At 47.0% G+C, this 24,749-nt stretch overlaps 6 protein-coding genes across 6 annotated transcripts; 4 read left to right on the plus strand and 2 right to left on the minus strand.

Annotated features, from left to right (window-relative positions):
- Positions 1 to 785: 785 nt before the first annotated feature.
- Positions 786 to 6,424, plus strand: PtA15_8A15 (uncharacterized protein; the record flags this gene model as incomplete). The annotated part of the gene is made up of 13 exons (XM_053171559.1): positions 786 to 993; positions 1,098 to 1,597; positions 1,669 to 2,756; positions 2,843 to 2,968; positions 3,044 to 4,398; positions 4,468 to 4,539; positions 4,619 to 4,655; positions 4,734 to 4,798; positions 4,868 to 5,082; positions 5,146 to 5,889; positions 5,979 to 6,108; positions 6,148 to 6,202; positions 6,289 to 6,424. 13 exons carry the CDS (start codon positions 786 to 788, stop codon positions 6,422 to 6,424), a joined length of 4,731 nt encoding a protein of 1,576 aa, XP_053022669.1.
- A 1,943-nt stretch (positions 6,425 to 8,367) lies between these two features.
- PtA15_8A16 (uncharacterized protein) lies at positions 8,368 to 10,860 on the minus strand (the record flags this gene model as incomplete). The annotated part of the gene is made up of 7 exons (XM_053171570.1): positions 8,368 to 8,526; positions 8,596 to 8,904; positions 8,985 to 9,534; positions 9,595 to 9,719; positions 9,787 to 10,037; positions 10,148 to 10,361; positions 10,441 to 10,860. The coding sequence occupies 7 exons, from the start codon at positions 10,858 to 10,860 to the stop codon at positions 8,368 to 8,370; spliced, it is 2,028 nt and encodes a 675-aa protein (XP_053022670.1).
- A 182-nt stretch (positions 10,861 to 11,042) lies between these two features.
- On the plus strand, positions 11,043 to 12,250 carry PtA15_8A17 (uncharacterized protein; the record flags this gene model as incomplete). Its single annotated transcript, XM_053171581.1, has 8 exons — positions 11,043 to 11,050; positions 11,124 to 11,229; positions 11,346 to 11,458; positions 11,540 to 11,586; positions 11,680 to 11,698; positions 11,790 to 11,871; positions 11,938 to 12,059; positions 12,244 to 12,250. The coding sequence occupies 8 exons, from the start codon at positions 11,043 to 11,045 to the stop codon at positions 12,248 to 12,250; spliced, it is 504 nt and encodes a 167-aa protein (XP_053022671.1).
- Positions 12,251 to 13,241: 991 nt separating this feature from the next.
- On the plus strand, positions 13,242 to 15,568 carry PtA15_8A18 (uncharacterized protein; the record flags this gene model as incomplete). The annotated part of the gene is made up of 9 exons (XM_053171592.1): positions 13,242 to 13,344; positions 13,473 to 13,507; positions 13,589 to 13,682; positions 13,767 to 13,919; positions 13,990 to 14,148; positions 14,228 to 14,368; positions 14,450 to 14,784; positions 14,914 to 15,518; positions 15,541 to 15,568. 9 exons carry the CDS (start codon positions 13,242 to 13,244, stop codon positions 15,566 to 15,568), a joined length of 1,653 nt encoding a protein of 550 aa, XP_053022672.1.
- A 4,994-nt stretch (positions 15,569 to 20,562) lies between these two features.
- Positions 20,563 to 22,590, plus strand: PtA15_8A19 (uncharacterized protein; the record flags this gene model as incomplete). Its single annotated transcript, XM_053171603.1, has 3 exons — positions 20,563 to 20,652; positions 20,898 to 21,098; positions 21,163 to 22,590. The coding sequence occupies 3 exons, from the start codon at positions 20,563 to 20,565 to the stop codon at positions 22,588 to 22,590; spliced, it is 1,719 nt and encodes a 572-aa protein (XP_053022673.1).
- A 504-nt stretch (positions 22,591 to 23,094) lies between these two features.
- Positions 23,095 to 24,687, minus strand: PtA15_8A20 (uncharacterized protein; the record flags this gene model as incomplete). The annotated part of the gene is made up of 1 exon (XM_053171615.1): positions 23,095 to 24,687. One exon carries the CDS (start codon positions 24,685 to 24,687, stop codon positions 23,095 to 23,097), a length of 1,593 nt encoding a protein of 530 aa, XP_053022674.1.
- Between the last annotated feature and the right edge of the window lie 62 nt (positions 24,688 to 24,749).

Below are 24,749 nucleotides of genomic sequence, written 5' to 3' on the forward strand. Positions count from 1 at the left end.
GCAAGGGCCACTTGGGTATCTTGGAAGGAGAAAATCAAAGTCATTGTTGGTTGGAATTGGCCCAAGTTCAGTCATCATGAAGGCCATACTGAAAGAAGTGTTAAAGAGACTTGTAGTTGCATACATATCCGCATAGGACCTCTGCGGTATATGTAGCTTCAAGGATCAATGAGGTCCCATTCGGGCCTCATGGGTGCATTGTCACGCCTTCAGCGGTTCGTAAAGTCGGGATTACCGATCGTCCAACATGTCCAGCCGGCTGCAATCGGTGACGGTCAAAGTGCTGCATTCCCTTATTCTCACCCATTCCTTGGAGGCAACATCTGCCTAATGGTACTCTTCCTCATAATCACAAAACCCCTGGCCAATCTATTTACTATGTTTGATGACTAGACTGTCAAGTCATCAAACATGGGCAGGTCCGTCCCCATCTCAGCTTCTGACAACTCCCACTAAAGCCTCGAGTCCGCAAGCTGGGCGCAGTTCCTAAGCTTTTCAGCCTCTTCGTGCTGCTTGATTGGTAGTTCCGAATCCAACCGAGAAACGCTTGACGAACCATCAAGGACATCCGAGCAGATCTGAATTCAGGGGCAAGGGTAAGACTCACCTTTGCTTTGCCTTACTTCGCCTCGTAACGATCCATCACCTGGTCCATTATTGGGCCCCAGGACGACCACCTCAAGCCATACGAGAAATCCTACCTCGAAATGAAAGTATAAGTCTCCCAATCACTTGATCCAGTAGGGTGTTCACACGGCTAGCTGATACTTGTTAACATTCCAGTCATGCGCGTCGTATTTGGCGAAGAGACCAGGAGATGTTTTGCAGGTGATCCCTCCGAGATGGTACGATTACCAAACGCACTAGAAGCCATGATGACTGAACTTGGGCCAAATCGATGCTCTTTCTGCGAAGGCGTCGTCCGTCGAGAAGTAACAATCTTCAGCCTCCTCAGACCCCACTTCCCGAATTCTCCCATGAGTGTCGGAATGCGTAAGCTGGTGTGTTTAATTTCTATTTATTAATCACACGGAATTTGATTTAACTGCTCGCATCAGCTCGCATCACTTGAGCAAGTTGAGCGTTTGGATTTTGAGCGACACACCCGAATCGTTTGGTCATGTCGTTTGATCGATCCATGCGCTTCAAGGGTCAAGTCCAGCAGCCGATTGGACTTAATTTCCCAGCCACCCCATCGCCATTTTCGCATCTTCCGCCTCTTGCCACGGCTTTCAAGAATACATCCTCCGGCACTGCCAATCGAGGCTCAACCACTCCGGGAAGATGTTCGCTATCCTATCGCGCCGACGACCCCTTCTCGCTCTGGAACCCCTTCGATCAATCCCGCTTCGATCTCACCGTCTGCTTCAAGTATTCGCTCTACCTCCTCCCGTTCTTGGTCATCCTCATCAACGGCTCCGTTGATCTCTACAAGCTCTCCGCTCGGCCGGTCATCCAGCCCAAGTCGTCCAACCGAACCCTGATCAGGCTGTCGCAACTGACCTACATCAGCAAACTGCTCTTGATCATCGTGGTGTCAATCTTCCAACTGGCGTACTCCGCCATCCTCTTCGTCCGATCCGGATGGTGGGATCCCGTCGAGTGTCTCTCCAACCTTGTGATCTGTGCCAGTCTGTTGTTTGCGATCCCATCCACCTGTCTCACCAGCGATCCCAACGGTCATCGACCAGTTTGCTATTCTTTCACCTCTTCTTCCTCGTCACCTCGGCCATCGAACTGCGATCTCACCTCGACCACTCCTTGCTACACCAACACCCACATCAAACCGGGTTCCTCATCCTCAGATCTCTCTTGATCACCACCGTCTTCGTCCTCGAGTGTCTCGGCCCGTTCAAGTATGACGACCACACCTACTCATTCGGTGAAGATGGCTACGCGGCATTGCCCCAGGATGAGGCCGCTGACCGGCGCTCGGAATCGCCGTTGATTTACGCCAACGTGTTCTCCCGACTGACGTTTGGATGGATGACGCCGATGATGAAGCTGGGAAAGAGCCAGTACTTGACGGAAGACGATCTGTGGATGTTGCCCCGGGAAGACCAGACGGATTCGCTGACTAACCGACTCCATCAAACCTGGAGACGCCAGCTATCACGAGCTCCCTCAAGTCTATCCTTGATCCGCGCCATCGCACAGGCCTACGGCGGACCCTACCTTACCGCAGTGCTCTTCAAGCTGATTCATGATGTCCTGCAATTCGCTCAGCCACAGCTCTTGAGACGTCTGCTCCGCTTTGCAGATTCCTTTTCGTCTGGCAATCAACCGGAGCCGGTCTATTGGGGTTATGTGATTGCCGGTCTCATGTTTAGCTGCGGTTTTGTTCAGACTTTGTTCTTAGCTCAATACGACCACCGATCGGTGAGGACCGGGAACAGAGTTCGCTCTGGTTTGATCGGGGTAATCTACCAAAAATCATTGGTACTCTCAAACGAAGAGAAATCTGGCAGAGCCACGGGAGATATCGTCAACCTGATGTTAACAGACGTCAGCAGGATCCAGGAAGGCTGTATCAATGGAGCAATCATCCTCTCGACTCTGGTCCAGATCAGTCTTGCCTTCATCAGCTTGTATGACATGTTGGGATGGCCGATGTTGGGTGGGATTGCGGTGGTGTTCTTGAGTATCCCACTCAACATCGGTCTGAGCAGAATTCAATCAAGAATCCAGAAGCAGCAGATGGAGAACCAAGACGCGCGCACCACGTTGATGAACGAGATTCTGAACAATATTCGATCGTTAGTCATTTTGACCTATCCGCAACACGAAATGATGGAAGCTAACGAAAGTGACTGGCTCTTTCTGCATTCTTCCCACTTTGCAGGATCAAGCTATACACCTGGGAAAAAGCTTTCACCGAAAAATTGACCACCATCAGGAACGGAAGAGAGCTGGTCGTACTCAGAAAAATTGGGTACCTGTTGTCTGCAAGCATCTCATTATGGAATTTGTTTGTCCATTTTCGCTTGCTTACCCTGTACTTCCAGTCAAATGAGTTGCTTACGTCTTTCTGAGGAAAATGCAGCGTTCCATTTCTGGTGGCTTTTTCAGCATTTTTGTTTTTCTCACTTCTGAGTGACACACCATTGACCCCCGCCCTGGCGTTTCCAACGATTCTTCTGTTTCAACAATTGCAATACCCTTTGGGAGTTTTACCCATAGTCGTCAACCAGTGGATAGAAGGTTATGTTTCAGTCAATCGAATTTTAAAGTTTTTGACAAGTCAGGAGCTCCAACAAGACGCCGTCGTGCGGTCTGATTGCGCTACAGAAGAGCGCATGCCGCCCGTCGAGGTCAAAGATGCCAACTTTACGTGGTCTTCTGGGTCAGATTCTACCCTTTCGGACATCAGTCTCAGTGTGCCAAAGGGTGACCTTCTGGCCGTAGTTGGGCGCGTCGGCTCAGGGAAATCATCTTTGCTCTCAGGGATTCTCGGAGAAATGTACAAACTATCAGGGAAAGTCGAGCTGCGAGGCAAGGTTGCTTATGCAGCCCAAACCCCCTGGCTGCTTTCTGCCACTGTAAAAGATAATATTCTCTTTGGAGCCGAATATGATAAGGAGCTTTACGTCACTGTGGTCGAAGCTTGTGCACTGGTAGAAGATTTGGCGATCTTGAAAGACGGCGACGAAACTCAAGTCGGCGAAAAGGGCGTTGCTCTCTCGGGCGGTCAAAAGGCGAGAATCAGTTTAGCCCGGACCGTCTATGCGCGGGCCGATGTTTACCGGCTAGACGATCCTCTGAGCAGCGTTGACGCTCATGTGGCGCGTCATTTGTTCGATAAGGTGATCGGACCTACTGGTCTTCTCTGCAACAAAGCTAGAATACTCTGTACGAACGCGATCCCTTTCTGCCAACAAGCCGATGAACTGATCATGGTCCGGGACGGGACGATTGTGGAACGTGGGTCGTTCCAAAGTGTGCTGGCTAATCAAGGCGACTTAAAGAAACTGATTGAAGAGTTTGGCAAGAACACGTCTCAGGATGACATGCTTGACGATCTCAAGCCTTCTGATTCAACTATCGTGGCTTCAGAGAGCAGAAGCAAGTCTTCCATCAGCAACCTAAGCCGAGAGACTGTTGCATTGATGAGACGGCCATCTATCTCATTAACCAAGAACAACAGGCAAGTCCTGAAGACTCGCAAGGCCGCCGGGAAAATAACTGAACACAGAGAACAAGGCGCAGTCAACTACGACATTTACAAAACCTACATTAGAGCAAACGGCGTGTTTAGCGGTGCAGTTGTGCTGGGTGCGATTATTGCACAGCAAATAATCTCATTGATGACAACTTTATGGCTTAATAACTGGAGTTCAAGGAATCAGGACCAAGTGGGCGATCAGGGAGCTCACCTAGGATACTTTCTAGGAATTTACGGTCTATAGGGTCTCCTGACCAGCGTGGCGGCTTGCGTTGATGCATTCACTTCTTTTTCAATTTGTGCAGTCCGGTGCGCACGGACTTTTCATGACCAGATGTTTTCTAAGGTCTTGAGGGCCCCATTGACATTCTTCGATAGTTCAGTCAATATCTCCAATCTCGTCAATGATTCGTTGCTGATTCATTCTTATTTGCCGTTTTCATGACTATTCTGTAGCCACACCTGTTGGTACCATCTTGAATCGGTTTTCACGGTGAGACGCTACACTGACACTTTTTGAGTCGGTATTTAAGTTCTGTGACTGACCGTCTTTTTTTCCAAACCATTCTAGAGATGTGTTCATCATTGACGAAATACTTCCCAGGGTCTTCACTGGGTTCCTCCGGACTGCTGCTGGTTAGATCCCATCATCCGCTGTTTTCAGTTGCATCAGATTCACCTGATTGATTTCTCTGTGTCTAACAGGTACTCTTAGTATCTTTCTAGTGGTGTCATGGGCTGTGCCACCATTTCTCCTGGCTTCCATACCACTACTTTTTGTTTACAAGAGCATTCAGTCGTACTACCTTGCCACCTCACGCGAAATCAAACGGATTGAGTCCATCACGAAGTCTCCGATTTTTGTTATCTTTGGTGAAACATTGACAGGCGCTGCTACAATCAGAGCCTTTGGGGAACAAGTAAGCACGCAGGCAATTCGGTCTCGTTCAACCTATTCCGACTCATTTTTTTCTTTTCTCCAGGGTCGGTTCATTTCTGAAAACGAGGCCAAAGTGGACCGCAACCAGGAAGCATGCTTCGCCTCGGTTGGTGCAAATCGTTGGCTCGCCGTTCGACTAGAGCTGATCGGAAATGTGATGATCCTCGCCGCTGCATCGCTGGCAGTGACAAGTCTAGCCGCCAGCAAACCTCTGCAAAGTGGAATGATCGGGGTGTTGATGTCATACGCACTTTCGATTACACAATCACTCGCATGGCTCGTGCGGGTTGCAACAGATGTTGAAACGAATATTTTGTCATGTGAACGAGCTGCTGAATATACCGAATTGGAACAAGAGGGCCCTTGGGAGACTGACGAGCACCATCGGCCAAGCCCCAGTTGGCCAGAAAAAGGAGAAATCGTCTATGAAGGAGTTGAATGTCGCTATCGAGATGGGTTGGACTTGGTCTTGAAAGGCGTTGACTTCAAGGTCCAAGCACAAGAAAAGATTGGAATCTGCGGTCGAACAGGCGCTGGGAAATCAACAATTACTTTGTCGTTATTCAGATTGATCGAGAAAGCGGGCGGCAGGATTCTTATCGACGGCGTAGACATCAGCCAAATCGGTTTGAACGATCTGAGATCAAAGGTATCGATCATTCCTCAAGATTCGCAATGCTTTGAAGGTAGCTTGAGAGCCAACTTGGATCCTGAAGGCTTGAAAACAGACGAGGAACTGTGGAAGGTGCTCGAGCATTCAAAGTTGAAAGCCCATATTCAATCCTTGGTAAGCCTGACACATAGCATCGCTCTGCCGGAGAAAATTCCCAGGGCAGAATAATTGAGATTGTTTTTCTTCCACCGCTCAATTCACAGGAGGGCGGACTGGACGCAAGAATTGAAGAAGGTGGAAATAACTTGAGTAATGGTCAACGACAACTGTTATGCTTGGCAAGGGCAATGCTCTTGAAATCGTCCAAGATATTGGTGATGGATGAAGCTACTAGTTCAGTGGACCCCGAAACAGATGCCGATATCTAAGCAGTAATCAGAAATGAATTCAAATCGTATACCATCTTGGTGATTGCTCATCGGCTGAAGTAAGTCACGTCGTCGTCTTGCCCATCCATTCCCAAGCCTAGAGAGTCTTTTTTCTAACTTATGGCGTGCCACGCATTACTATTAGTACGATTTTGGATTGCGATAAGATATTGGTTATCAATAAGGGCAAAGTAGTTGAATTCGATTCACCGGATAACTTGATGAAAAACAAGGAATCGGAATTTTGCAAGATGTGCCAGGAAGCTGGCCTGATCAATTAACCCACATGCGTGCGCCCCCACTCATCCTTGTCTATACACATCGATACTCCTTCCCTCTGTTGACCCACGATGTCATCTTATGTACATAGACGACACAAATCCAGGAAAACCAAAGAAATTGTGTACCCCTATGTCACTGTCGCCCGCATTTTCTTGCCCTTCTCTCTCTATCTATTTTTCCTTTTGTGAGTATCATTACGACTGTGATGATGGTGATAAACGGTTGGGAATGATTTGTTTTGAGACATGACTCTGCTTTTTTTTTGGTGGAATCTCACATTTCTGTGCCCTTGTCCCTCCTCCAGAAGATGGTCACCAGCAAAATTAACCTTGCCCAAGGCTTTGCCGGAGGGACTTCATGACTTATCAGGAATTCTTGCATAAGAGATCTGGATAATTCACCACACTCATTGTTATATTCCTCATTACTCAGTAAATAATAGGGGGATTTAAAGTTGGCCATGCATGACTTGTAATTTAATTTTGTAAGTTGGTGTTCAAGGCTTTTCTTGAACACCAACTTTTAAAAAAACTTTCAAGCAGGTTTGGGGGGTGTAGTACAACTTGACTCGCATTCACAATTGCAACTGTGTTCAAGAATGAATGAACACCAACTTGCAAAAGTGCATGCAAGTTGCACCTGGCCAACTTTGAAACCCCCTAATTTTCAACCCCTCTTCACAAGACCCATTTTCCCCAAGTGGCATTCCTCTAAACAAAATTATCACCCATTTTAGATTCCTTCTATCAGGGAGGAGAGGCAGCTAGGATGATTCCTATGCTGACCTTGACCAGGGAAGAGAAAGGAAGTCTGAAGGTTTCTATTCCCGGCAAACATCAGAAAGTGGGGGTTCAGGTGCAAGCCCACAAACTCAGGGTTTTGGGAGAGCCTGGGCCGCGCGTGAACACCCTACACACTCAGAAAAACTGGAGAAAAAAGGAATGTTGATCACATCCCTACATTTCATACAGATCTCATTTTGTATCAACATAGCGCACTGACCCAACTGTCTTGGGACCCAATCAAAGCTACCTTTACAATTTTTTATCAGCAAATTGACCTTGATATGACTACACACAGGTGATTAATTTCTGATCTGATGGAAATTCCAAGAAACTCAAGAAAATGGATGTTTTAGAAAAATAAAAGAAAGGTGAAGATGGAGGCAAGGGTGGGGTGTCTGAAATTATATCAGAAGGAGGGCAGATGCAGGATGGTTTGGTATGGTCAGAGTTGAGTTCTGGTGGTTCAAAGGAAATCACTACCAAAACCAAAATATCCCTCATGCAAGCATTCCTGATAAGTCTTAAGTCCCTCTGGCACAGGATAGAGTCACCAGGGTGTATGGCTACTGCAGTGCCCTGTTGGTGCCCCAGTGCATGCCCTGCTGGTGTCCAACTTGCACTGTTGCGTAGTCAGGTCTAAGGCTCCCCCCACCATTTTTTCAGCAGCCTGGCATGGTGCTCCACATGGATCCCACAAACACCAAAAAGAGTTGACTTTTGAAATTTATATGTAGAAATGATTTCCAGGAACAGCAAGTAAAGAGCATATATTGATATAAATAACAGGAACAAAGAAGGTAGATGTATTGGACACAAAATATTACCCACTCCCACCTTTTTTAGGTTCTTGATGGTGTTGGAATGGAGGAGAAGAGAGAATGATCTTAGTGGACAAAGAATACATGTTGATATAGAAAAGCCGAAAATATGCACAACTCAGAAAAACAATAAACAAACATGGCAACATAACAGAAACAAGTTAGAAGACAATGAAAGGCCCTGTTTGTTAGCAATGTATTGCAAACATAATGATATAACTTTTGCATGACACCCTTTGTGACACCCAATTAAGTCCACTAAAACTTGATCAGGCGTCAGCATCACAACGCTTGTCACATATTGCTGACAAACAGGCCTGAGACAACAGGGTTGAATGGTTAAAGCTGAGAGAGTTTATGTAAAGATGTGATGAATTCGAGCGGAGACAAGATTTCGGTAGCCCCGTAAGTGATTTTCTTCGCCCCGCTGCCGATCCCGCCTGGCCCACCGGATCCTGCGGCCCCACCGGCATTGTAATTAGATCTGGCGGCGAATTCCTGTTGAGGTCGGAGTAATTTTGTCAGAGAAGGTTTGCAGAGGAGAGATAATAAAGAAAGGGGGCGGACTTGGAGGTTCGACGCCTCGACGTATCCGCCACCGCCGACGACGAACACGATCGCCTCAGAGAACGCGATCCGATTAGCCTTCTTATTCTGGTGCGAGGGGGTGGAGAAGGAGCGCGAGGCGCGCGGGTCGAGGGTGAGATAGTCGTCGATGTCCGCCAGGGCTTGGTTCGAGGCCGCCGCCGGGTCCATCAGCGCTTCGATCAGTCGGGTCACAATGAAGTCTTTTCGTCCCGGCAGGAAGTTCTTCACGCCTGAGAGGATGTTGTCGATCCCGCCGCCCAACCCGCCCTCTTTCAATCGATCGGTGAGCTGTATATTATGTGCACACATCCTGAATCAGTCCAGCCGCCATCTCGTTAGGCGTCTCCAGGAAACAAAAAAGACTTTACTCGGTTGCTGATCGAACTGAATCCTCTGAAAAGCTCGCCTCCTGGACCGGTTGATGCTGGTGGGGCAGCAACACTGGCCGAGGCTAAGGCCATCGAGTTGGTCATCCGCGATATCTCCCTGATCTTTTTCACATACTCCCAGGTGCCGAAGGTCTCGAGCCCGGACTCTTTGAGCAGCTTCTCGTATTCGAGCAGCTCGTCGTTGGACACCTCCTGGTTGCTGAGATAGTAGACCAGCATCAGCCGGAGTTTGTCAGTCGGATCTTTGGATGGATCTTTGAGGACCTCGAGCAGGGATTGCCGGGTCTGTTTGGTGATCGACTCTTCCATCTGGAACAGCGTATCGAGCCCTCGGTTCTTGATCCCTTGTAGTAAGGCCGTGGCTATGTTCATGTGTGTGTCTAGTGTCGTCTTTCGTGCGGTGAGTTCGGGTAGTGCGGTGATGGCTGCTTTGAGATGGGCTGCATTGGATGTGAGGTCGATTTGTGAGACATCATTGATATCTCCGATCCCCGTCGATCGAGTGATCTCTGCCGCATCGGATTTGTACCTTGGGACAAAAAAGGTTAGAAAACCATGGAGAGAGTTTAGTACGCGGATGTGGGCTTACTTTGTCAGTTCGGTATCGATCTCCTCTGCTACTTCTGGAAACGGTTTGGCCGAGTTTTTGGCCCAAAAGAAGTCCTTTGAATCCAGGTCGTAAGTTTTCTTCTGTAGTTTACCACTCTCAGGAGCCTGCAGGTTGGTAGAAAGTGAGTCAAAATGGGTAAGGAAGAAAAAAGAGAGGAAGATGTAGATGGACCTCAACAGTGACCCTGTTTAGTTTCATCTCGAGTACATCGGTGACCAAAGCTTGGTAGGTCCAGCTATGACTGATCATCGGGACAAGATCGAGGTTGCGATCGAGGATGACGAGGACGGGCCGGCTACCTTCGGAGGTGAAGACGCTGTTGGAGCGAGTGGAGAGCAGATAATCTCGGAGCTTGCTGTCGAGTTTTCTGGCGACCATTTCGGCGGCGTTCCCGCGCGGACATCGGATGATCGGCAGTTGAGCTGATGGTAGGACAGAGGGACAGGGGGTGGGAGCGAATGAGAAAGAGAGACGATCGAGGTTCTCGAAAAGGATTTCTCTGGATGTATAATGTATACACACAACTACACACCGATTGTTGCGACTACGCTGAAGAGTGATTTGGCGATCTGGTCGGCGATGGCTTCGATGTCTTGTTCGGATGCTCGGGGGTCGTTGAGGGCTTCATAGGTTGTTCTTTTGGTTAGCGCCGAGCTGCCTGGATTGGGGTTCGTCGAGCCGGTTGGAGAGGAGAGACAGAACAGATTGGGGTCGAGTACGATGAAGTCCAGAAACTGGTCATAAACCTGAGGAAAAGAAATATAGTCAGATCAAGTAAGAGTGCTTTTTGTTTTTGTTTTTTTTGAATGGGGAGGAGATGCAGACTTGTTCGATGAGTGAGTCCGATCTGTTTTCGACGACCAGACTGGCCAGTTCTTCGAGGAGTGGTCTGGAGAGGGTGCTGGTGAAGTTGAGATAGAAGGATTCATAGAGGCCCTTTTCGAGGTCGAGTGCGATCCGTTTGATTGATTCGCGGGAGGGGCTGACGAGGTAGACTGCGGGCACGTCTGGCAGCGGGGGGCGGTCGGCATTGAGTTGCATGTGGAGGGTGACGCCGAGTTCTCTGAGGTCCTGGACCCGCAGCGTGGTTGCCAGCACATCCTGGGACTGTTTGTCGAGCACGAGCACCTTCCAGGTCGGCAGGCTGGCGGGCTTCGTCGTCGTCGTCGTCGTCTTCTGTGTGGGCTGGTTGAAGCTGAGGAGTGCGTTGAGTGAGTCGAGCTGGTGGTCCCGGAGTGATCTCATCGTCGTCGGTGGTAGTTGGGGGGAGGCTGGGCTGGGCTGGGCTGGGCCAGGGTGTGTCTGCCATGCTCCAGATCGGGAGCATCCCCACCGCAACCCCACCCCATCCCACCCCCTCACCCCAGAACACTCGCCAACCCACCACGACCACCACGACCACCACAACACCCAACCTCCGATTCACGATGTGGCTGTCAGTCAACCCAACCCATCCCCTCATCAAAACTATCTGACACTGAGAAGATATGCGCTCCTCCCCCGCACAGAACGGACACGCAGAAGATCGGAGTCGGCATCACCTCGGCAGGAGTGATGTTCCTGATGCTGGGCAGCATGCTGTTCTTTGACGGCCCACTCTTAGCCCTCGGAAATGTCAGTATCCTCCATCTCAGGTTAGATTTCTCACCACTCATCCATCTCCATCCGCGTCCCCAGGCTCACAAACTAGACTAACCCTCAACCACCCCATCACCTCCTCCGCTCCTCAGATCCTCTTCCTCACTGGAATCACCTTCGTCATCGGCCCACAGAAAACTTACTACTTCTTTGCCAGGAGGAATAAAGTCAGGGGCACTCTATGTTTCCTAGGCGGCATCCTCCTGTCAGTCCCTCATCTCTCTCTCTCTCTCTCTCTCTCTCTCCAAAAGACGTACGATCATCGCTGACTAAACTTCCTTTCTAGGGTCTTCTTGAAATATCCCTTCTTCGGGATCTTGATCGAAATGTTTGGTAGATATATATCCATTCCAGCGCTTTTCTCTCAAAAAAAGATACCCCAGGGATGATCTCTAGGACTGACAGAAAATCCTTGCTTCATCACAGGATTCCTCAATCTATTCGGGTCAGTAAAGCCCGGCTCAAGACACGCACGAGAAGAGATATATTGATTGATTTGGCTTTTCACATCGCACAATCTGACCACCAAACCGCAGTGATTTCTTTCCGGTGATATTATCCTTCCTGAGACAAATGCCAGTCATCGGACAATTCTTGAGTCTACCTTATATCCGAGGCGTAAGTCTTACTCCCCACGTATGTTCTCGGCTATGGCTGATGTTTCTCGATCTAATCAGTTCACAGATCGGATCGCAGGCGTCCGTCAGAGTCCAGTCTGAAAAACTTCGACCACCCACTTCACATATCCCTACCTCTCCTCGCCCCTGGTTCACAGCCAAGACTTATCCTCCTCCATTGATCAACTTGTCCGCAAGAAAAAGATTGCCTTGTCAACTGAAAAAACCATAAACAATCATTTTCCTTTCAGATTTTTGTTTGTTTGTTTGCTTCCCCTTTTTTATTTCATTTTCGTGTTCGACATGCATATCCTCATTTGTTTTTCCGATCTGTCTCAGTCCAGTTGATCGATTGGGTTCTCGTTGTCTATAGAACATAGATGTGCATATATATGTACACAATGGATTATCGCTTCTTCTTCTCTTTTGATTGCATACTTAGCTACATAGATACTTACTGATGACCAGCGAGGATCTGGTTGATTTGACTCAGTATCTCAGAGTGATCTCATCATCACAAAAGCACGCAAAAGACAGCATTGTGGAAACTTCTATAAAGGCCTGTACCCAATCTTCCCTTTCCCAGATGTATTTCTCTCAAAATTTCTTGCAACTAAAACTGACCGTCACCAAAACCCAGTCTTCAGCCCAAATGTGAGGAATTTGAACAAATGAACCCTCCTCATTTGCATAATTAAAACCAATGGTAGAGGCCCTTCTTTCCTTTTGGTTCAAACTTGGCCCTGTTTGTTAGCATGATAAATGTAGTGTAACATGAAAATACAACAAGCAAAAGGGGAGGAATATAAGCAATAAAAGTAATTTGGATGAATGGGATTTGTTATGTATTCAGCTTGGTAGTACTAGTAGTTTACATTTATACAAACATTTGACAGAAAAAAATGACAGAAAAAAATGACAGAAAAAAATGACAGAAAAAAATGACATTCCACCATGTTTTTATGACGCTAACAAACGTGGCATTTTATGAAAACCATACAACTTGCCCAACCTTCTCTTATCAGTTGATAGTTTAGCCCACAGTCTTTGTACTATGTTATCACTCACTTGCCATCATGCCCGGTCACTCAAATGTTTACCAATTTCCGTTTGACTCTGCGGGCGCTCTTTCCTTCCACGGCTCGTCGTGACGCGACAAGAGACTGCGACCAAGCTGAGAGCTTCGGTGAAGCTACACAGACGGCCGGGGTGTGCTCTGCCGAGGCTCAGACACCCTCATAAGAATCAGAAATTTGTTAAGGTTACTATTCAGCCGCGACAGGTAAGAAAGACTTGACCAAATACAGACGCGTCGGACTAACATTACAACTTGCTGCGGTTGTCGGTTTTCGAACACGTAGCTGAAAAAAAATGAAGGCTTTCAAGGCCTCGTTAAAGGCAAAGCTGGACGTTTCTCCCTTGGATTTTCACTTCTCGACTGTCTACGGTATCGACGAGATTTTACAGCTCGCCAGTTCGTTCCCAGGATCGTATTTTGACAACATTGTCAAAAAAAGATGAGGTACGAGCTTATGTGCGGGGCCATCTGGATATTATTCGAGTCAATCCAACCGATTGTCCTGATTGGTGGTAGGGGGGCAGAAAATGCTGAGTTGATTGGAAGTTCTTGGCAGGCCGTAAGTAGTATTGTCGACCTGAGGAATAAACTCGAAAGAGATATGCGGAGTACTGACCAGCATTGACGCTTGCATGGCCAGCCTATCATGATACCCGAAGATTGTGCCAGTGATGCCACCCTGCAGCCCCATTCCTCATTTGCTGAGCCAGTCCAGCCAATCAGGACCGATGATGGTAAGATTCTTCAGACTCAGAATAACCATTCTAATCCTAGTGGACTTGAAACTCACTCTTCTTCTTCAATTTCTCATGATCCAGGTAGCCTAATTAGCCAACTTAATGATGCATTATTACTAGGTCAGACGATCGAATGTGAATCGCCTTTGCTATATCTTCCCAACCCACATGAGAGTGCACCGGTCCTAGATTCTTTAAAACACGCGCATCCTTCTCATTATCATTCATTTCAAGGTTAGCAGCAGTTCCACACGAGTATTTGCACATTAACGGCTTGATTCTCGTTCTCACGGTGTTCTACTAGTCGGTAGCACAGATGCAAGAGAGGCAAAAGAACATCAAAGTCTAAGACCAATGAAGCGCCAACGCTTGTATTCAGATGCTCTCGAAACCACGACCAGCACCTCGGCAAACCCGAACTCACCACCTTCGGTAGCGTCCGCACGCGATATAGCGGATGAGGGTAAGACTCTTCCTCGATCATCTTTCAACTCTCAAATATGAATATAAACGGGCTGACATCCGAACGTATTACATATCAGAATTTGTCGCATCTTTACTGAATGATCCGATGGATTTTGATGAGTTTGGACAGAGGCTATTTTCAGACTTTCCTGAAGCAAGCACGTCGGTGTTAGATCAGTCACGAGTTGTCCCTGCTTCTCACCATCAACTCCCTGCTGGTGAGCCTTTGAATCGGTGCACTGATTTTTTCTCAGCTTGCTTATTTGGTTTTTCGGATCACGAACTTGTCACCTAACAAGATTCAAGTGCTTCTCGACCTAACTTGGATTTGTCAGGGCAGCATGAGACTGGAATCGACAAACCCCGTACACGACAAATCATCGATCTCACGGGATCCCTGAAAGTAGAAAGCACTACTGGTGAAAGCTCTTCAACATATCCGACAAGTGGAAAAGGTATCGGCCCTGTTCCAAGCTCCTTCAATGTTGATGCGATCCCAGTCTACAAGTCATCTAGAACTCGAATCGTTAAAGTGTACGATCACATAACTTCTCATGTGCCCACAGCTCCATGGAATGATTTGCAAGTTCATGAGGGGGAAAAGCCTAGGGAAAAACAGTTTGAATATCTTCCAGTTGATATCATTGTTTGCACCACACCTTCAACAAAACCTGATACAAAAAAGTCAATTTGGATTTTGGACCCTAATCATTTCTATCAATCATCTACTACAATCAGAGGCCTGTTATTACATTTTCTTGAGTGCATAGTTTCGAATCAAGCTCTGTCATCAACAACCGGATTCAAAGATTTTAAATCTGGGATTCCTGAGCGAAAAGCGATGCTATTGTGGGTCGCAAAACAAATTTTCTGCCCCCAAGATAGTCTTCCAGTGATTGGATATGTTCAACCACATCAGCTTCAAAAAGGATTTGGACCAGTCCAGCAATGGATTATATGGTACCTTCATTTTCAAGATCAAGAACAAGCGTATGTCACCGCAACAGCAATATTTGGATTGTGGTGGAAAACTCAGTTCCCAGAAGAATGGCAAAATTTGATGAAAATCAATCATTCTTTTTGGGATCTGATGGCAGATTGTGCAAGGAAAATGCCCATTGGTCCCAATGAAACTCAAGCAATTGGATTCTTTAAAACAGAAATCACAAATCCTCCACCTGATCTTGCAGCTTTTAAACTAGATGAACTTAGAAGATTAACTCAGGAATCCCAATTTGACCATCTGATCATCAAGTCAAGAATCTCACCAGAGAAAGTTTTGACTGAAGAAAGGGGCATACTTGATAGATTTTGTGAGATTTACAAGGAAATGAACCAAGCAGCCAAGGAATTAAGATCAGAAAACGGGTTGCATACTATTTCAACCAAGGAAATTAATGGATTATCAGTTCTCTTAGAGCCCTGTCTACATCCTGAATCACAACAACCAACATTCTCAATTAGACTCATTGATCAATTTTCAAAGAATATAATTTCTTCAGAAATACTCCATGTAAGATTAACAGCTCTCTTAAAATCTCTCAGCTGGTGGCAAGAAAATTTCATCCAAGGATTGAAATTGAAAGGAAAGAAAAAAATCAAAAATCCACATCACAAATTTTTAACCTGGCTCAAAGGGATGTTTTTTGAAGCCAAGTATAGCTTACCTTTGTTTGGATTCATTGATCCAAAATTGGTAGACATAGTTGATGGTCGAGTTGACTTTGGTATCATACAAAGATTCTTGATAAATCATCTGACAATCCCAGAATCATCTGGCTCTGAGCCCTTAACCGCAACTGATTCAATATCTCTCATGTCCTATTTCTATTATTCATGCTTCCCCCCTTTCTGGAATGTTTTTGTTAGAAATAATGAGGACCTCATGGCATATCTCAAGGCAGGAATACAAAATCAATGCACCCCTGCCCATCAAGTTATTTGAGCTTTTTACACTGATAGTAATACATATATACTCAACTATCCACCATCAATTTAACTTTCCTCAATTCAAATCAAGACAATAATAAATTTGATTTCAAGACTTTTCAGTTCTACTTGTTGATCCATTCATTTAATTAGCTTTGAATACCCCTAGCAAATTGACACCACAGCACTCCACCTGCTTCAAGTTCTGCGGAGCATGTTTATTTTTGTGTAGCTGAAAACTTCCCTGCTGAGTCAAGATGATAATTGTGCAGCTTTGAGATGCCTATACTTAGGTTAGCCCAAATCAAATTATTCTGTTAGTGCACATGGCTGGGCAGAATCTCCTGAGTTTTTCATCCGGCCCATGCCCATTTCCATAGTCAGATGGAAATGGCTGTCCAGCTGCACCCCACCAAGAAACACTTTTCACACTGTAGAATCTTGCAGAATCTGTTGCCCTAATTTCCAGGATCACACCACACACCATGAACATTTTGAGGGGAATATTTGGCTGGTGAAATGAAGCTAACTTCAACAATTATTACAACCATGCAGTTTCAAGGGGAATATTATGGTAGAGATCACTATTGGAACCCACTGGTGGGTACCTGCCACTCTTTAACAGGTCCTGTCTGCCCTTGCAAGTTCCAGCTGGCGGGTGCAGGCCCATAGGGGTTTCAATTTTAGTAAAAATTTAGGCATGCAGCTGTGCCCCAACGTGGATATCTTCCAGGGCAGATAGGTACTTGCTGAAGGGTGACCGTGAAAGGTACCCACCAGCGGGTGCCAATGTCCATCTCTAGTATTACAGTATGGCCTAGCCCAGCAAGTAGAATCTGAGACATGGGCCCAATGATTTACATCCATAGGGGCTTGATGTAAAATTCAAATGATAGTTTTGGGCCCTTTGGAGGTTGTAGATTCTAGTTCTATAAGGGCTGAGGTTTCTGACCAGCCTTTTTTTCAAGCCCCACATTCCAAACCTTCCCATAAGTACATACCATAAGCCTATATTTATGGCTTTTTGACTTTGAACTTCATAACTATGGGTACATAAGCCCATTGAAATGTGGTCCAAGCCCTCATTTACCAATAGCTATCAAGTATCCAATTGCCCTTAAGCCCATCATGAACGGGCATTAAGCACTCCCTTGGCTTTCTTCTCTTTTTCTTTTTGACTAGACTTTGCTATTTTCCTCCTGGAATGGCCCTGCAAGATCTTTGCTTCCTTCTTTTTTTTCTACTTACATTGATGTTTTGACTGAGCTTTGCAAGCTTTGCTTTTGACCATCTCTTGGTGATACAATTGGCAATTCATCAAAATCTCATCAGTTTCCTTTCTGCTCCAGGTGATTTTTGCCAGAAGAGACAAGAATTACATAGATTTTCAACAAACATGTGGACAGATGGCACATAATTTGACTGAAAATTGTGAAGACAATCAACAGATTATGCTAAGTTGGACTGAAAATACCGGGAGCTTTTCCTCCCAAAGCTGAAAATTCTAAGTTCTAACTTGCCCCCCGCGGGGGGTCAGCTCTGTAGGGTGGGAATTGTTGATGATCACAAAGGGATTGTCTTTTTTTAATAGCAAGATTCAAATTGGAAGTGGAGCACTGCTAGTTTGCTTATACAGCTCTGCTTGCTGGTTTCAGAAATTACTTAACTCCCAGTGGCAGCCAAATTGGCTAAGTGAAAAGCTTCTGCTCTGCTGATTTGAAATTTTTGTGTTGCTGAAAATTTCCAAATGTTAACCCCCCTGATGTTAGTACTTTCAGATTACTTTACTCAATGTCATCTGTCACCTACTTGGCTCAGGTTTTTCATGGTGTTGAGGGTAACAAAGGTGACATAAGAGCTATGAGAGATGACAAGATGTCATGGACATGGTCCAGCACATTGAGTCAACGTGTAATTATCATTCAGTGAGGAAGGATAACAGTAAGGGGAAACAACTAGGGCCCCGTTTGGCTGCCGTGTTATACCTCATAAATGGTTGAATTTATGATGTGCAACCCCCGGGGGTTTGAAAGTTTTGGTGGCAACGGGGGGCAAACTTTGGGTTGCGGCGTCATAAATTCAACCATTTATGACGTATAATGGGGCAGCCAAATGGGGCCTAGACTATATACATGTACAATATAGGCTGAGTTGTGGTTTTATAGATTAGAAGCATACTGCATAAAGAAATGCTAGTACACTCTCTCAACACATGGTTGGCCAATGTATACTAATTCTGCAAAAATAGTACTTTGCGCAAAGCAAATTTCCCAAGAAAAAAGGGTTAGCTTTTTTTGTTGAGCAATTGTTGAAACTGCAACTGCCCAGGTTTCCATTTCTCTCCATGTCACACATCTTTTACTCATTTCTTCTCCTCCCTCCAGATGAATATGCATGTTCACCTTCTGCCCACAACTTGTCCCCCAGTTGTAATAGTTTATAAACTCTGCTTTACAGAAGAAATAAACTTATCTGCTTCTGCGCGCATTTCCCTGAGGTCTCTACAGGATACAACCTCTTGTAGCGTGTGCGCTTTTCCGCCACGCAAGCTAGCAGCTTTTTGCCCTCTCAGAGGGCTCCCTTGGCCTCTTTTTGTTGTCTCACTCAGAGCTCTCTGAGCTTGTTGTTCCTCAGGCCACTCTGCCCTTCCTCTCAGCCTCGACCTCCTGTCATAGCTTCAACAGCAATTAAAAGTGAGTGTCTTTGCTACCCCTCAATTGATTCCTTGAGGTGTTATGGACCCTCCTCATTCTTAAAAGAATGAATAATCATTGGGGTTTAGCTGCTTTTGGCAAATGACTCCTAAGCTTCAGGAAAAGAACTCCCAGGACTACGGAGCACCGGAAGGACAGCTTCTGGACGGCCAAACGGCCATCCTGGGACATAAGATATGGTCCAGGATTGACTAATTGGTGATTTTCACTTCCGCCCCTATTCTTTGTCTCCCTGGCAGTTCAGAAGTCGGTTCCTCCTAGGCTGGTAGGTACAGTGTATATCTACCGCCAAGGTCAAGGAGGAGTCCTCGCCGAGTGGGCACGGGAGTCGCGAGTCAGACCGGTTCCGGGGAGCCGTATCGAGCGCTCTAGCTGGCAGCTGCGGTCTGTGCCAACCGGCCAAGAGAAGCCTCCTGCATGAAGAATCAACCTAGGCCAGTTGGTCCACAGTACAGCATCCATTCGCCGATGAAGAATCATCCACCACTCAGCGAGCTTATGAGCCCCCGGATCCCCTTCACTCCACGGAGCTGGGTTAAGCGCGTCCCAAGCCCAATTGCCGGGGAAGAATCCACCTCGACCGGTCGGTACTGGCTGTATCTGCTTGCAGAGTGGGGCTCATCGGCTCCTTGCAGGTCGGTTGGCATTATAGATAGTCCCCACTCTCCAAGGAAGAATCATCCTCGCGCGCTGAGGAAAAAACATTGCGGAGTCAGTCTGCAATATACGGGCCGGAACTTAACACCAGTCCCTTCCGTGCTCCCGGGGTGCGAGTCCCTCCCGCCAGGTATGTACCGGGAGCTTAACTTAACTCTCTACGCATGACCGACAGGTTGAGGAGGTTTCCCACTCGGCCAGTGGCCGGCGCAGACTGTGCCCACTTGGCAAGGAGAACTCCTTAGGGATCGCCAATTGGCCAGTAGGCACAGACATACCCGCTCACCCAGTAATCCTCTTTGCCGAGTGGAACCTGTGCCGACCAGCCGTGATGGATTTCCCCCGGAGTGGGCAAGCAAGGAAGATGACCAGGCAGCCTGTCTCATGATCTGCTAGCTTCTCGTCGGCGAAATCAAGTGTCTGAGGCCAGCATCCTATACTCAGCCAATCTAGCCCAGCAGGCAGCACTGTTCCCAGCGATCAGCCAGCCCGTCGCAGTGCAAACCGGCTGAGTTTTCTCTACAAATAGCCGGTGATTACATGTGGTCTGTTGTAGTCTCACATCACCAGACCACGAGCTGCCTTGGTCTTCACTTTGGAACCAGTCCGGTTCATCTCACAAACTCCCCACCCGTTACACATTGAAGAGTCACTGAGCCAATACGCTGTTATTTCCATTGGTTCTAGTGAAATCACTATCTAGCCGGCACAAGGTGCCTCGGTGCTATGTAACCGAAAGAGCCCGCTCTGCTCTCTTCCCTTTAAAGAGACCCCTCTTTCCCTCCCAAAGTTCCAACCTCCATCCTCCTTCGTCTTTACCTCGTTACAATAACAGTTCTCTTTTTTAATATCCTGTTATTCTTTTATTTATTCTATTTACATATTCGTTTCGAGCTAGCCTCTTTCGATTATCAGTTCCTTCTTCATAATATATTTGTCCCTTCTTCGCATTAGTTTTACTGTCTGTTTTACCTTTATTTATAATAATTTTATTCTTGTCTTGATTTATTACCACAAAAACACGTCAAGTCAATCTTCCTTCACCTCAGCGTATCAACAAAGCAACAAGCAAAAAAATGGATTTCTCATCCCTCGTTCTCCTTTCAATAACAATGGCCGCCTTGAGTGGAATGCAATCGACTCAAGTCTCAGGAACACCGATTCCCCAGTATATTTATGGTGCTCCGCGCCCATATGGAGCAGTATGTTATTTCCTCACTTTCTTTTTGACTCCTTGCCCAACTAACTTCAGGGGTAGTGTTCAAAATGTTAACCTTTCTGTTCCTTCGGCGATGTTTTTATAGGTTTATCGACCTCCACCACCTCCCGCCTACTACGCCCCACCCCCACCCAGATCACCTACCGGAGTAAGTCATAAGCCGCCATTTGCAACATCGTTTTTCTGCTCTCGCGCTGACTCTGTCTTTCGGTCTACTTCCTTCCTCAGTTTTACGGCCGTCGAGAAGTCGCCACCTCGCCTCCGGGGACCATGATGAACCCTACAGTCGATCATACTACTACGATGACCTCAACTGATCCTGTGATGTTCCATCCAGCGTCCGCACCCATGACTGATTCTCACACTTCCAAGTCGATGAACACGATGGCTGCAACGATGATGAGCGAATCCACTAATGGAACAGCCAAAGTAAGGAAGGTCACTCCATGCATCTCTGAAGGACATCGTTGACATCCTGCTACTTTCCTTTCAGATCGCTCGTCGACAAATTTCTTCCGCAGCGTCAGGAGGAACCATGCAGATGGCTAACAATCCCGACGGAGGTATGATGCCCCATCCTATGGGCCCACCTGGAGCATTAGGTTCCCACATGATGTCCGCCACAGCAGGGTTTCCGGCAACTATGAATCACACTATGGCCTCAACCACCACTCTACCACCTGGATCCACTGTCAAGATGGCTCCTACCATCGCTTCCACGACCCAGCAACTCACCGAAGGCGTCGCGAAACCGAACATTCGTCGAGAACTTTCTTCATCGCCATGGTCAAACATGATGAATCAAACTAGTTCTGGCTCATCAAGCCATCCCATGACTTCCACCTATACCCCCTCTACAAGCGGAGCTGCGCCAGCTATATCAGCGAACATGATGCCTTCCAGCTCAAACTCCAACCTGGCAGCCGCAGCGTCTCACTTGATGGCCACTCAAGGTACCCAAGCGAATTTAGGACAGATGTATGGTACCACGCCTCCCGGATCGATGCAGATGCCTTCAGGCGGACCGAGTCAGATGGCTTCAATTGGATCAAACCAAATGCCTTCTGCCGGGCTGATGCAGATGCCGTCGACCGGGTCGATGCAGACGCCTTCAACCGGGTCGATGCAGATGCCTTCAACCGGGTCAATGCAGATGCCTTCAACCGGGTCGATGCAGATGGTCAGCATGAACCCCTCTTCCACTGGACCTGCTAGGACAGTAGCTCGCCGCGAATTTTATTCCACAGCCTCTGGAAGTACGCCCTCTGCAAACGCAATGCCAAGCACTGCTAGTACGACAGCCTCTGTCATGATGCCCAGTCAAGGCTACCCGGCCGCCATGAGTCAAAACTACGGCCCCCCATCCCAAATCAACCCGCCCAACATAAGTCAAAACTCTGTTAACCCGCCCAACATGAGTCAAAACTTTGGTAACCCGCCCAATACGAGTCAAAACTCCGGTAACCCGCCCAACATGAGTCAAAACTCTGGTTACCCATCGCAAGGGTACCCGGCCACCATGAGTCAACCATCTGGTCCTCCATACACCACTTACCCGTCTGCGCAAACTGGCTCAGGAACAGGTTCAACTTCAATGACAGGCTCCAGTCCATTCGGCTCAATGAAAGCCACATCTGGCGCTTATCCGATGATGAGCTCGGGATCAAGTCCTTATTCTTCCCCACTGAATTCGAGTGCGCCCATGGGTCAAATGACTAGCCAAAGTCCTTATGGGTCAGCCACCATGAATCCGAACTCGGCTGGAACCCCTGTCGTCTCGATCCAATACCTCGGCTCGAACCCCAGCACCTCAGCCCAAGGAAACCCCCTCACTTCTTCTGCATTGAATAGCCAACTTCCTCCCTCCTCTTACGGTTCTGGGCAGCCCAGCTCATCCCGCTCTCCAGCTGCTGCGCAATAGATCAGCTGAAGCGTTGAAACCTATTACCATGCTGAACTGTTGTGACCTCTAACCGTTTAATTTACCAATTTGTAATCGTGCTTAATTTTTGTTTTCTTGATTCTAAAGTGAAACAATAATAACAACTTAGAATGCAATAAAATATATCAAGATGATTACAGGAGTAAGAATCTTTTCCGGAAATTTGATTTTGTTCAGTGGTTGAGCAATGGACCAATAATCTTCCGTAGAAATATTCAGGAGCGGAGGAGAAAAAAAGTCACTTCAAATAATTTACATGCAGTCTATACATACGCGGCATCTTTTTCCAACTGTCGGCACAATACACGTGTGGCCGCGAGAGACTATGATCCCCAACTTGTTTTTATAATGATTTTCTTCGCCTCCGCCATCTCTTTTATCGGGTACTCCCTATTTTATAATTAACAGGAGGAGTTGAATTCCAGTGGGAACTTCGAGCATCCAGAGAATAGTTTGAAATATTATTGATTGATAAGTATGATTTCATCCAAATTCGATGATTGGCAAGTTATGATAAGTTTGGAATAACACATTGTTGACAAAGTCGCTGAAAGTTGAACCGGGCGTGCCAACGAAGGAAGTGGCTCTAGCCGCGACCATAGCATCAAGAAAGGGGACCATTAGTTTGCCGATTTCTGGATTCGATCTAACCTGGCGATCTTGAGAAAGTGTGATATCTTTCATCAACAAGAGATCAAAGTCGTTCAGAAGGTAAGTACATGGAAAAGCCTTGAAGAACGTAGCCAGAGCCGGTTCTACTTCCGGCAAGGGTGAATCAGTCGCAAGAAATAATGGTCGGTTGAACTTCAAAAGATGGGGCTTTGTGAATTTTGGCCTCCGGCATGTCATTTGAAGCCGATCACTGGAAATGAGTTCAGGCTGCCGTCGGCGATCTTGGAGATCGGACTCGAGTATTGCTTCTTGAAGTGAGCTGAGGGGAAGCTTCAAATGATCTGTGAGCAGTTTGCTGATGATCGTCGAGACAGTCTCAGTTGCGTGAGATCTAAAAAGGTTATCTCCTACTCTGACGTGGACGCCCAAGTATCCAATCGGAGGATGGAAGAGTTGAGAAGCTATTCGTCTCGACAACTTGAGTAGCACTGGATTGTTGAAGACCATTGCTCGACGGAAGCCCGAGCGAGCTTGTCGAGCAAGCGGATCGTTGCTAATCTTCAATCGACTGGTGCCAAAGAGAGAACCAATTTCGATCAAACTGGCATCCGAGTTGCCAAAGTGTTGATAAACATCGACAGACGAGTCGAATTTTCCCAGCTCGACTTTCTGCTCTACCACTTTCTTTCCAGCTTTCTTGCGACCTGGACGGATGAGAAATTTGTATTGATAGATCTTTTCTTCCTTGATTTGCTGGATCTTATCGGCCGGGTTTTTGATCCCAAGTATGTTGAACAGCCAGTCCTCCTCAAACGACTTTCTTTCAATAACGTTGACCGATTTCCTGATTTCATCCATGTCAATGATTTCTTTCCAATCAACAAAGGTTCCATGAGGTTGACTTGAACATTCCCTTGGAGAGACCATCTGCTCTGTGTCTTCTGAGTAGCAGTCATCAAATCCGATCGAACTTATTGTGCGTAATCGATTTAGAAGCTTGTCGAATTCGACCCATGGAATTGCAGTGCCGAGTATACAAGGAGGAATGATTAAAGTACGGTTTAGAACTTTGGCCAACGTGAGTGCATTCTCGAGTGCGATCCGTTGATTGTGAAAACCTGAATGAGGTAGATAGCTCAGATATCGAAGCCCACGATCAACTGACTCTCCGGGTTTTGAGAGCATATTTTCTTGTGCCAGCGGCTTTTTTGACGCGTGTTTCTTGCGACCGTCGGATTTTTGCAATCGGCTAGCGCTTTCTGTCCGATCGACATCAATCCACCAGAGTATCGTGAGCAACGCTATCAAGGCCAGGGTGAGGAAGACCACGAAGCGCCTTTTCCAACTCGTCCACGGTGATAAGCGTAGATATGATTTCGACTTGGTCTTGATCCTACCGGACGGGATGGAGCTCCGGCCCTGAGGATCCAACAAGGGCAATTCGGAATAACTTCGTTCGTCCATTCTCTCGGCGTTGTGGCAGTTTAAGAAGATGTTAGGTGTCCGTGTAGGATGTTGTTATTCCG

Source organism: Puccinia triticina, chromosome 8A (genome assembly GCF_026914185.1).
Source record: "Puccinia triticina chromosome 8A, complete sequence".
NCBI lineage: Eukaryota > Fungi > Basidiomycota > Pucciniomycetes > Pucciniales > Pucciniaceae > Puccinia > Puccinia triticina.